The 12,219-nt window shown below is 60.6% G+C and overlaps 1 protein-coding gene across 5 annotated transcripts; it reads right to left on the bottom strand.

The window, feature by feature from the left end:
* Nucleotides 1-1,834: 1,834 nt before the first annotated feature.
* QRICH2 (glutamine rich 2) lies at nucleotides 1,835-12,104 on the bottom strand. 5 transcript variants are annotated; one of them, XM_064150962.1, is made up of 19 exons: nucleotides 11,699-12,104; nucleotides 10,567-10,671; nucleotides 10,085-10,153; nucleotides 9,864-9,908; nucleotides 7,928-8,933; nucleotides 7,727-7,821; nucleotides 7,503-7,594; nucleotides 7,242-7,356; nucleotides 6,886-7,080; nucleotides 6,501-6,626; nucleotides 6,206-6,280; nucleotides 5,791-5,955; nucleotides 5,521-5,642; nucleotides 4,509-4,574; nucleotides 4,134-4,235; nucleotides 3,195-3,342; nucleotides 2,987-3,074; nucleotides 2,437-2,544; nucleotides 1,835-2,027 (listed from the first exon to the last, which is right to left on the bottom strand). In XM_064150962.1, the coding sequence occupies exons 1-19, from the start codon at nucleotides 12,032-12,034 to the stop codon at nucleotides 1,906-1,908; spliced, it is 3,180 nt and encodes a 1,059-aa protein (XP_064007032.1). In that variant the 5' UTR covers nucleotides 12,035-12,104; the 3' UTR covers nucleotides 1,835-1,905. The 5 variants fall into 5 exon arrangements, with proteins under 5 accessions (XP_064007032.1, XP_064007034.1, XP_064007035.1 ...); XM_064150964.1 differs by having other exon boundaries at nucleotides 6,501-6,623; XM_064150965.1 differs by lacking the exon at nucleotides 2,987-3,074.
* Between the last annotated feature and the right edge of the window lie 115 nt (nucleotides 12,105-12,219).

The raw sequence follows: 12,219 nt of genomic DNA, 5'->3' as shown, positions 1-12,219 counted from the left end.
AACCAAAAGCAGGTCGAAGGTTTTTTAATTAATTTTAAAAGGATAAGAAGAAAAAAAGAAAAAAGAACAAAAAAAAAAAAAAAAAAAAAGAAAAAAAAAATCACTTTTTTTAACACCAGCTGTCCCTGGCTTTTCTCTTTGCTGGGAGGACATCCCTGGCAGGGCATTAAGAACGGGGGTGATGCTCTCCAGCACCCCCCTGACACATGCCACTGTGTCACCAGTGGGGACAAAGCTCCCCTTGAGCTGCACTGAGCTCCTCTCCTCCCTCTGCCTGCAGCCCCCAAAGAGAGGGGGCAGAGGGGATCCTCTGGAGCTGTGGGGTGTTGTGACACCACAACGTGGGCCCTGTGTGCCAGGGTGAAGGCACAACTCCATCCTGCACCCCCCACACAACACTGCAACTTGCAACATCCTCACCTTAGACTCATTGCTCACTCCTGTGGTGAGCTCTCCCCAAGCCTCAGCGACATCCCCAGTCCCAAGTGAGGGACTGCCAGCTTCTAGGGGAAGCCTGTACTGGGGTTGATGTCTTCTGAGTGTCCCCTGCTGCAAGGGGGGGCACCATTCGGGGTGTGGGGGCTTGCCAGCCCTCACCCCAGGACAGGCAGAGCCCAGGCAGGCACTGGTCAGCCCCCACAAGCCACCACCCTTCTGATGGCTTCAAACGAGGCAACAGTCCCTGCTTTAGCCCCGAGACAGCCAAATGGGATGAAAATTACATCGCCCTCCCACACAGTCCTCCAGTGAAGGGGGGTGGGTTTGGGGCACCCTCTTATCAGTTTAGGGAGAAGACTCACCAGGAGAGCAAGATCTCCATGGGGCACTCCCCAGGGGCACGCCCTGGGGGTGGTGAGTGGCTGCTCCCCCAGTGCCCGAGTTTCCCCTCAGGCTTCCTCTCGGGGTTTCTCACTCTCCCACTCAAAAGGTGCCACTAGCTTTGTGTGCCCTCCCCCAATGTGTCATGGGTTCTGTTCATGGGGGAGTTGGGGCTGTCCCATGGCCCCCAGGGCTTCAGTGGGGACAGCCCCAGCTCCCCTCTGCCCACAGACACATTTCCATCTGCGACAGCCCCAGGTGCCCCCCACAATGCTTTCAAGGGCTGCAGTTTCCCTGCCCTGTACCTCTCCACTTGTGACTCAACTTGTGCCAGGTCTCAGAAAATCAATGACAGGGGTTGGGAGGGATCTCTGGAGATCATCTACTCCACCCCCTGCCAGCGCAGCTTCACCGAGCAGAGCAGGTCCCAGCAAGCATCTGACAGGGAGGGGATGGGTGGTAGAAGGGGCTGGGGTAAAGGAGCCCCAAGCCATGAGGAAGGGAAGGGATGTGGTCCCCCAGGGCTGGGGACAGAGAAAGACTGGTGGTGCTTTGCTCCAGAGGTGGGAAGCCCTGGAAGAGGGACGAGGAGGTGACAAAGGCAACAGGAGATAAGGAAACTGGCTCAGAGATGCTCATCCCTTAGGATCGGCCACAGCGAGCCAGTGGGCTTAGAGTGGCAGCCGTGTCCTGCTGCCCTTCCCACCCAGGTCCCCGTCTCCCACTGCCTTCAGCAGCAACTGGGCATCATCATCTTCAAACTACCACCCAGCTCCCCCACACCACCTGTGGGGTCACAAGCTCAGTGGCCATTGGTGCCAAGTAGGGCTTGTGGTGGCCAGAGGGGTACGAGGGGGAGCCCAGGGCCAGCACAGACCCTGGGAGGGGGCTGCACAGAGCTGTTCTCAGCTCCTCTGCTGGCAAGCTGCTGCGGGATGAGGGATGCTGCCAACCCTCCTCGTGCACGGTGGCAAGATCCCGACCCAGGGCCACCCCACTCAGACCGTGCAGGCACTTGGCTGCCCATTGCCCTTTATTGCTGCAGGCTGGAGCTGCTTGCTTGCCTGCGCAGTGTGGGGGGCTCAGTCAGGGCCCCCCAGTGCTGTCCAGCTGCTGGGGTGCTGGATCCATCCCGCGGGGGCTGGAGCTGGGGGAAGAGCCCTGGCGGCTGGGAGAGGCTGGCTGGTGCTCCAGCGAGGTGGGGGTGCCTGGGGGCAAGCAGCACACGTTAGCCCCCCTGCAGCCCGTGGGGTGGGCCCTGTTGGTGGGCAGTGCTGTCAGCCCAGCCTGGGCCAGGCAGTAGAGGCACCTGCCCAGCCAGACACCCCCAAAACCAGGGTCCCAGTGCCCACCCTGAAGCAGCCAGGCTGTTGCCCTGCACTGGCCAGGGTGGTTCTACCACAGCCCCTCACCTTGCTCTTGCTCCAACACAGGCATCAGCTGCCCCATCTGCCACTTTCACTCCTCCATCCCAATCCACCCCTCCTCATTCCACCCCAGACTCCTATCCCACCGTGCCCAGCAGCAGGCACAGACCCCTCCCTGCTTCTCCCCACTCATCAGGTGACAGGAGGGTGTCCTCTCCTGCCCCAGCCCAGTGCCCTGACCGGGCCATACCTGCCTGGCTGAGCGGGGACCCAGCACTCTGGGGCCGTAAGTACAGCTGAATGGTGTCCTGGGTGTCCCACTGCCGTGGGGACAGCTTAGCCTTGTCCCTCTGGGAGCCTGGTAAGAGAGAGCAGAGGGGATTGAAGTGGAGAGAGGGAGCAGGATCACAAGATGTCAGAGGTTGGAAGGGACTCAAAGAGATCATCGAGTCCAGCCCCCCCTGCCAGAGCAGGACCATACAATCTAGCTCAGGTCACAGAGGAACACATCCAGACAGGCCTTGAAAGGCTCCAGAGGAGACTCCACAGCCTCTCTGGGGAGCCTGTTCAGCGCTCTGGGACCCTTACAGGAAAGAAGTTCCCCCTTGTACTGAGGTGGAACCTCCTTTGCTGCAGCTTCCATCCATTGCTCTTCGTCCTATGTAGAGTAGCCTGAAGTGGGGGGAGCCACGGGGCACACAGGTGGGGGTAAACCTGGCACCCTATGCATGCCCTACCCACCCCACTGCCCTCCCCTTCACACCCACCAGATGCCCTCCCCACACATGCCCCGGCCCTACCCTCCTTGCCCACAATCAGAGGCAGCTGCCCATCCTGCTGGCCCCTGTAGATGTGTCCATCCTGGCCCAGCAGCTCCGTCTCGTTGTGCTGGCAAGGAGAGGAGGAGCTGGCTGGAACAAGGGGCCCAGGCACCCAGCTCTCCCCGGGGAAGCCGAGGCTGGATCACCTCTGGCTGCTCAGCCTCGCCCCTACCTTTGCCAGCCCTACCTTGCCGGGCAGCGGGGTGTGGAGCGGCTGCGGGGTGCCCGGCGGCAGGCTGCGGGGGCGCTGGCAGCGCTGCAGGGGGAGGGTGAGGGTGTGCTGGCCCCCGCAGTGCCGCGGCACGCTGGGGAACCTGCCCTCGGCCGCCCGCTCCCTGTGGGGGGGCGCAGGGATGCTCAGTGCCTGGCAGCCGCCGGCAGGGATGTCCCTCCCGGCTCCGCTCCAGCAGCTGCAGCCCTGCGCTCGCCCACGCCTGCGGCATCTGCGCTCTCCCCGGGACCGTGGCCCCGCGGCAGGTCGGCACGGAATGGTTTGGGTTGGAAGGGACCTTCAGAGGTCGTCTGGTCCAACCCCACCACAGGGAGCAGGAACACCCCCAGCTAGATCAGGTTTCCGAAAGCCTGACCTTGAATGTCTGCAGGGATGGGGCCTCTGAGCAACCTGCTCCAGTGTTCCACCCCCTCACAGTGAAGAACATCCTGGTGCCCAACCTACACCTCCCCTGCTCGAGGTGTCAAACCATTGTCCCTTGTCCTGTTGCTACATGCCCTCGGAATCAGCCCCTCCCCAGCGTTCCTGAAGGTCTCCTTCGGGTCCCTACCCTTAGGCAAGGGACAGCAGGAGGCAGGAGCTTCCCAGCTGCAGGGCTTCATGTCAAGGACTCATTTCACAGGAGGCATCCAGCGCCCCACCGAGCCTCAGACACCACTCATCACGAGTGGATTCAGCACTACTGACACTGACCTGGGCCAGGCAGGGCAGTGCAAGTGGGTCTGGAAACACCCCCCCAGGCCTGAGGCCAGCACAAGTGACCCTCCACAGCACACCTCTGTCCCCCTGCCCTCACCAGGCCCCCTCAAACCCCTCTACCCCCACCCAGGAAAGAGCTCTCCCTCAGAGGGACAGGGCCCCCACCTTGGACCCCCATGGTCCTGTGTCCCTTACCTGTGGCTGTGCTGCTGTGCATGCTCCTGCTCGAGGATGGTCTGGAGGTCCCCAGCGAGGCGGGAGGGCAGCGAGGGCATGGACGGGACGGTGGGTACAAGCCTGGGGAGGGCAGGAGCCATGGCAAGGGGACAGATGATGAACAACCCACCTTGGCTTGGGGCAGCCCTCCAGCTGGCACCCCACAGTGCCCTTGAGCTCCCCCAAGGAGTGGTCCCTGTCCCTCAGCTTGTGGCCAGGACTGCATAGAGGGCTCAGAAGGGTCAGACTCCTGAGGCAGGCACCCTAACCCCTGTGCCTGGCACAGTGGGGCACTGCCAGCACCTGTCCCCCCTGTCCCACCCATGCAGCCCCCCAGGAGTGGGTGCTACTCACGGGCCAGGCACCAGCATGTTGAGGGGCCGGTCACAGGACACGCAGTGGAAATGGGACAGCAGCTGCCTGGGGTAGGCAAAGAAAGGCTGGGTGAGCTCTGAGTGGGGCACAGGGCACTGCCAGCATGCAGACAGCTTGCAGGCAGCAGCAAGGTGCTGAGCACTTGGCTGTAGTGAGTTACAGTGTCTGACGGGGAGCTGTGGGGCTCAGAGCCTGATTTATCCCCACCCCCACCCCAGAACGATCCCAGGCTGTTGGCTGGTTACAGGGCACAGCGGGCACGATGTGGGGGTGCATTTGCTTGTGGGCAGGACAATATCCACTTTGTATTGGGCACCAGAGAATCCACAGGAGAGATCACCCCCAAAATCCATCACCACTGTGGGAGCTGCTGCCATGGGCACTCACAGCACCCCAGTTCCATGGGAGCTGGGAGTGCTGCTAAAGACCAAATGGGGGCGTGTGTGGTCCTGTAGCTCTTGCTGGGGTGGGATGCTCCCGACCTGGCACCAAATGGCAGGCCTGAAAGGTGCAGGATTCCCATGGTTTTGAGGACAAGCTTTGTGGCAGCTGGCACACACTCATGTCAGCCCCACTGGCACCTCCAGGGGGGTGCAGCTGCCTGTACCTGCCAGCTGGCCAGCCCTGGCACTGGTTTATCGCTGCATCAGCACTAATTACCCCCCTGCACCTTGCCAGGAGAGCAGGTCACAGCCTAGCTCTGTGTGGCACCCCTGCCCAGGGGGAGGAGCCAGTGTCCCCAGCCCTTGCTCCACACCCCGGGTTTGGTTCAGGAGCACTCTGCCCTGCAGTTGTCCCTTCCTTGTGCCATTAGACATCAGGAACCTGCTCCTGGTGGGAGGAGAAAGCACAGCTGCTTTCCCAGCATCCCCACGGGTCAGTGGCTAAACTGGTGCAGTGGCAGGGGACCCTGCGGGCACCAGCCCAGACAGCTGGAGGAAACAGGGCAGGTGCTGTCCCCAAAGCCATCGATGTCCCCCATCGCACTCACTTCTTAATCCCAGCTGCATCGTCTGCCTTTGTTCCTGGCTCCTTCTCCTTGATCTTCTCCAGGGTGCTCCTCCAGTGCTCCTCCAGCTGCTGCCGGAACGGCCCCAGCTCCAGGCGGTCCAGCTGTGGGCACACACCCTCAGACAGCTGTGGGCACCCCCCCAGTCTCGGCAGTCCCCAGGGAAAAGCCAGCAGCTGGGGATCGATGCTCGCAGGGATTCTGCCTCAAGCTGCCATTGCCCAGAGGTGGCAGGGACCAGCTAGCCCTCACCTTGGAGCCCAGCTCTTCACTGAGCTGCTGCTGGAGCTGGTGCCAGCCCTGCTCCTGGCCTGTCACCCGGCTCAGCATCTCCTGGATCACTTCGTTCAGCCGCTCCATGCTGGCATCGAACTGGGTGCGGTTGACCTTGCCGGCCAGGGCGCTTTTGTCTGCCTTCTGGCAACAGGGAGAGGCAGGAGAGTGGGGAAGGGATGGAGATAGGATGGGCAGGACAGCTCCTGTCAGGAGGAGAGGGACAAGTGCCCACGTGGCCCTGCTCACTCCACCAGCCAAAGGGACTCAGGGGGAAAAGAGAGGGACCTGGCGAGGGAGCCACTGCCAGTCTGTAAATTCTCCCTCCAGCCAGGCTGGTTCTGCCACTGCCCAGGGCCCCCTTGGCTGGTGCTGGGGTCCCTTGAGGCCATACCACATCGATTCCCAGCAGCAGGTCCTCCTTGTCCACCTTCTCCTTCTCCAGCCTCTCCAGGGACTGGAAGAGAGCCTTCCAACACAGAAAGCACCTCATGACACCACAGCAGGGCTGGAGCTGCCTCCTCACCTGCCAAGCACCCCCTGCTCCCCATCCCCCCTCGAAAGCCTCCAGGAAAGGCACTTTGACCATCCACAGGGCTGCCATCAGGTTGCCAGGGGGACAAATGCCTTGTGGCTCCCAGGCTGGGGTTGGCCTGGAGGATGTCCTGACCCTGTCGGGGGTCACCTACCTCAATATCTTTCTGCTTCTGGTGACAGTCATCCAGGAGGTTCCCTGTGACAGAGCTGAGCTTCTCGTAGTCCCCTTGCAGGTGCACAACGGTGGCCTGGATGTGCTTCAGCAGCTCCTCATCCTGCTTCAGGGAGGAAGATGACAAGATGGTGCCATACAAGGAGAGTCTGGATGCCCCATGGGGCAGAGCTGGGTTGCTCAGCTGGTGGCTATGGGCTCTTGATGCTAGCAAGACATCTGCATTTAGTTTCCTTCTACACTGCTGACCTACAAGAGCTCATCTAGGGGGGCAGTGAGGAGCTTCCCCATGTTACAGCAAAGAACACCCAGCTGCAGTGGTCTACCAGCCCCCTCCCAAGCCTCCCAAGGCAGCCTCTCCCTACCTGAGTCCTCCTTGGCATTGGCTTCATCATCTTGCCCACAGGCTGCTGTGACATGAAGGAGTGCATCAGCTCCTGGAGCTTCTCGTAGCGCTGGAGGAGCTGTCCCAGCTGCCAGCTGGTGTCTGTGCTGCACGTGGGGCACTCTGCCTGCTCCTGCCCTGGGCTGCTCTCCACCATCTCCCTCAGCTTGTCCAGCTGCAGGAAAGGACAGAGGAATCAGCTCTGAGAGGGCATGGATGTGGCAAACAGACTTGGGTGCTGTGGAAGCTTGATGGCCCCATCCAGATGGGGGACACAGCTGAGACCCCCACCAGGACCCTCCCACCAATCTGGAGTTTTCTGCCCCCAGACCTGACCTGCTCCTGCAGCTGCTCAGATGATTTGGTCACCAACTGCTCCAGAGTGGCTTTGGTCATCTCCTGATGCTCTCCAAGCTCCTTCAGCTCCTGCTTTACTTCCTGCAGCGCGGACCTGGCCAGTGAGGCAGGGACAAAGGCAGATTCAGCCTCTGTAGAGCCACTGGTGGGATGTCCCTTGCTCCCCAGGCTGGGATTTTCCCACCCCCCGAGGATCCCCTGCAGCCCCGCAGGGTAGGAAACCCTCTCCCATCCTTTTACTCCGGTTCCAGGGTGATCTGGTCACTGGTGTCTGCTTTCAAGCCAACTCCAGCCGCTCCCAGCCTTCCGAGGGCATCCTCCAGCTGCCTGCTCTGAGAATGGCAGTGGTGGCAGTCAGGGCACAGTCCTTGTACCACCCCAACACAAGGGCTTTTCAGCTGCTCCCTCCCTGTCCAAGCCCCTCTAGCACACTCACCGCCCTCCCAGGGACTGCCACCACTCACCTTCCCTTTCTCGTCCCGCAGGTCGCTGACCAGGCGCTGCAGGGAGGACACCTGCCCCTGGAGGTCAGCCAGAATGCTGGCGATGCTCTCCTGCTCTAGAGGGACGCGATCGGAGAGGCCACACTCAGCGAAAGGACTCTCACCCTTGGGGCCAGGCTCTGGCTGCAAGGACCCCGCAGCAACCTCCCCCAGGGCTCTCACCTCCCTCAGGGAGGAGCAGGCGCAGCCTCTCAACCTCGGTGGCTTCCAGCTTGGTGGCTTCCAGCTGGGCCACCTGCTCCTTCAAGGCAGAGTAGAGGTGCCCGAGCTGCCCGACCTGGCGCAGAGCCTCCACCGTCTCCACGTAGCGCTCGGGGGCGCTCACGGAGCCTGAGGACCCCCAGAGCACGTTTGGCTCTTGAGAAGGGGACATGGCCTTGTGATCAGCGGCAAGGAGGTGCTCCCGCCCCTGGGCTGTTGGTAAGAGGGTCCCCACTGATAGGTGGCCTGTCTGGGCAAGCTGTGTGCTGGACAAAACCTTGCCTCCTGCCTTGAGGCTTGTAGCATCCATCTGTGTCCCCAGAGCACCGGGGGTGGCTTCAGCAGGGACATTCTCAGCACTAGGAAGGCTGGGCTCCATGTAGAGAGGGGTTGGCTGAACCTCTGCTCCTCCTTCTTGGGTGCCTGGAGGTGCTGGCTGCATCCCTGGAGTGGTGGTCTGAGAGATGGAGTATCCTGGCTGCATCCCGGGGGTGGTGCTCTGGGTGCTGGAATATCCTGGCTGCATCCCTGGGGTGGTGCTGTGAATGCTGGAGTATTCTGGCTGCATCCCTGGGGTTGTGCTTTGGGTGCTGGAGTGTCCCATTTGCATCTCTGGGGTTGTGCTCTGAGTGCTGGAGTGTCCTGGCTGCATCCCTGGGGTGGTGGTCTTGGTGCCAGGGGGCCCTGGCTGTGTCCCTGGGGTGGTGACACTGGCATCAGAAGTTCTTGTGTGATCTGAGGGAGCACTTGGCCGCTTCTCAGGGGTCATTGGTGCTTTCTGCACCCCTGCTTGCTTGCTCAGGGAGCCAGGCTGTGTTCCTGGAATCCCCTTGCTGGTGCTTCTGCTGGTCCTTGCCGCAGGTTGTGTCCCTGCTCCCTTCAGCTCCGGGTCTGAGCTTGCCCCATACAGGGTGTCCACATCTGAAGTGCTGGACTCAGAGGAGGCAGACTGTGTCCCACTGCTCCCCTGGGAAAAGGAGGGGTAAAGGAGCAGGTTATAGGTACAAAGGCAGCAGACTCAGGGCCCCCTGCCCTGTCCCCAGCCCTTGTCCCCAAACATCCCAGCTCTTGGAGCTAAACTCAAGTATCCCATGAGAACCCAGAGGCAAAGATTTTGGTCACCCTGCAAAGAGCCCCTCAGGACCCCTTAGCCCTTCACATGCCTCCATGTCTGTGGAGTCATTTCAGCAGCAGACCAGCAAGCACCCCAGTGATGCCACCTGGCACAACAAGGCATTTGCTCTCTTCTAGCAATGGGACTCACAACTTCAGTCCTGCTGGACCAGAACCACTTCCCAACCCAACAGGCTGCACCTGCACTTCAGGAGCAGAAGCAGCAGCTGCCCCAGGTGGAAGCCATCTGAAGGTCAGACGCCAGGATTTGCTCCAGAACATTCCACTGTGGTCCTCTGTTCCCCCTTGCCAGGCCTAGAGTGACTGGGAGGCCAGCGAACCATGGTCCTGCCCAGTGCTAGGCAAGGACATGAGGCAGTGCAGTCACCCCAAGGGTTTCAGGTGCTCAGGCTGTGGTGGGCAGTCAAGGGCAGGGATGAAGGAGGAGTTCTATTGGCCAGGCAAGGACCTGGCTGTGCCCATCCCAGGTCCTGCTTCCTGGTGTGATGTGCAGGGAGAGAAGTGCTGAGCAGTCCTCCACAGAGGCCCTGGGGTGTGCAGTGGCTGGAGATGCCCCAGTCCCACTCCTGCAGCTGGGGTGCCCAGCACTCACCGCTGGCAGCCCTCGGCTGCCTTCTCCTTTTTTAACTTCTCTTTCTCCTTCTCCTTCTCCATCTCCTTCTCCTCTTTCTCCTTCTACATCTCCTTCTCCTTCGTCTCCTTCTCCTGCCTTGCTGCCCACCAGGCAATCCTCCAGCACCTCCCAGCGCACCATGTTTCTCACCTCCTCTGGGGCCGGGTAGAGGCTCAGCCTTTCCTTCAGGTTTTTCTGGGGAAGAAAGGGATTTGGATCAGCCATGGCCACACAGCTGGGGGAATGAAGCCCACAGGAGCTTTGGTCTCCCTAAGCATCGCTGCCCAGCACAATGTGGAGACCATCAGGAGAACCAGGGACACGGCCACCTCCTGTCCCCAGGCAGGATCCGGGAGTGCTCATGGCCATACCACGTCATCATCCAACGATGTCTGGTCACGAAGGCTCAGCAGCTGGCCAGTCCCATCCTGGAGTTTCCCCTGGAGCGGGGCAAGGAGAGGGACAGCAATCAGGATTTAAAAAGAGCATCCACAAATTAACTTGGGCACAAGACAGAGAGAGGCAGGGCAGGGCTGTGGCTGTGTTGTGGGGGTAGATCTTTGTGTCACCTCCTCCCCAGCCCCCACAGTTCTGTTTTTTAGGGCTGTTTTGTTACAAAGTGCCCTGGCATCAGTCAGGTACCTCTACCCCAGCCTGACTGCAGCCAGCGAAGCTAGCAAGCGGAGGGCAGATTGCTCCTCATGGAGTTTGTTTGGGTCTCCCTTCTCATTCTTCCTTACTGGTGGCCTTCATGCTCACAGACATGCAGGGCCACCTGGTAGGGTGACAGGGAGAGAGGCAGGGAGGGGGTCGAGGGCCCAGCTCCCATCCAAGGGCAATGGTAGCAGCTCACCAAGCCAAGTGCCTCCTGAATTGTCCGGATGTCTTCTTCCATGTGAGATTGTGCTGCCTTTATTCCATCAATCTCCTCAAGGAGATCACGGGAGACAGACATGTCCTAGGGGAAGGGGGTGACAGGACTGAGCCCCAGAGGAAGGTCCTTGGTGACCTGGACCTTTGCCCCACTGTGTTCTGCACAGAACGGCACACCGTGGTCAGCACTTACCATTCATCATGTCTCCAACAGATGAGAAGGGGCAGAAGCTCCCCAGAGACCCCCACCCCTGCTTTGAAGTGGGGGTTATTGCACAACCCGAGTCAGCAGAGATGGATACAGCCCTGCCTGCCTCCCCTAGAGGTCACTGAAGGTGATCCAAAAGGCGAGGAGCTGCTGCCACCCTCCCAACCACAGCCTGGCCCAGCAGGGCAGCAGGATGAGTGCTGCACCCAAGCACCTGCCCAGAGCAGGATCAGTGCTCCCTGCTCAGCTACCCAGGGAAACTCCCCCTTGTATCCCAGCTCAACTCTCCCTTCATCCCAGCCCTGGCAAGAACTGTCCTGAGGCCATGCTGAGGGTGGCTCCTTCCTTAAACCTGAGTTTGTTTCTTCCCAGTGGAGATGCTCAGGTGAAACATGGCCACAAGTAACTCAGTGCTACATAGGGTGAGGTTCCTCTCCAGCCATCACAAGATCCAGGTTTAGCCCTTTAGCAAGTCAAGGGATTGTGTAGTAGGAGATAAAGCCCTCAAGGCGCCGACTGAGCCTCTCAGCTGGTGAAGGAGTGGACACAATACCTGGCTATAGGTCAGGAGTGGGGAAGGGAGGGATGAGGAGGGTGATGGGGTTGGACTTCTTTGGATGCTGAGCCTCTGGCTAGCAGAGCCAAGGGCATCAGGCACTGCATCAGATTCACCACAACTTACTGATGGCAGCGTGAGGAGGATCTAAAACAACCAGAGCAGCATTTCAGCCCTACCTCTTCCTCCCCAAATCTCCATCTCTTTCTTACAGTGAAGCCCCACATGCCACCATGAGCTTAGGCTTGGACCAGACCTTGGCCTAAGGGCAGCACAACAGTGGTGCAGACCCTGGAGCAAGTGCTGCCTGATGGGGGGAGCACCCAGGGGTCTGGGAAGAGCCTCTACCTTGGAGATGTTGCTCTCATTTGCTTCAATCCTCTTCTTCATCTGATCCATGTCAGCAGCCACGTCAGCGACCTGGGGGCTGCTTGTGGTCTCCCGAAGCGAGTCCTCCGGGGCAAGTGTCCTGCAGCCAGTGCCTCTGCCCTGTCCTCCTTCTTCTCCGGGCTGTGCCTCGGCAAGCTGCTGTTCCCCCAGCACCTCCCGGGCAGGCAGGTCCAGCAGGCCTAGGTGCCTCAATATGGCCAGCAGCAGGCTGTGCAGGGTCGGGAAGTTGACAGCCCCGACCTCGGGCGTCCCGATGGCGAGGTCCAGCAGCTGGGAGAGGGTGAGCTGCGCCATCGCTGCTGCCCTGCCCCGAAACACCGAGTCGGACCCTGGCGGGGGGCAGTCAGGAGACTTCCCTCTTGGAGGAGACCTGGGTGGGTGAAATGTACGGGCAGGCGGCAGCTGACAGCCTTCCTCCTGCTCCTCCTTCCCCCCTCACCACGGAAAGCAACCAAACCCGCCTCAGCCCTGAGCAGTGT

Source organism: Pogoniulus pusillus, chromosome 11, assembly GCF_015220805.1.
Source record: "Pogoniulus pusillus isolate bPogPus1 chromosome 11, bPogPus1.pri, whole genome shotgun sequence".
NCBI classification, from domain to species: domain Eukaryota; kingdom Metazoa; phylum Chordata; class Aves; order Piciformes; family Lybiidae; genus Pogoniulus; species Pogoniulus pusillus.
Note: the sequence above shows the minus strand (reverse complement) of the source record. Positions and strands in the feature narration are given on the sequence as shown.

What these genes read in the sequence shown, in the direction of transcription:
- QRICH2 (XM_064150962.1), bottom strand. Translation starts at nt 12,034, where the DNA reads ATGGCGCAGCTCACCCTCTCCCAGCTGCTGGACCTCGCCATCGGGACG. An exon ending in TTCAGGAGGCACTTGGCTTG is followed by an intron (nt 10,154 to 10,566) that starts GTGAGCTGCTAC and finishes GCCCCGCTCCAG; the next exon opens with GGGAAACTCCAGGATGGGAC. An exon ending in AGAAGCAGAAAGATATTGAG is followed by an intron (nt 6,281 to 6,500) that starts GTAGGTGACCCC and finishes CTGTGTTGGAAG; the next exon opens with GCTCTCTTCCAGTCCCTGGA.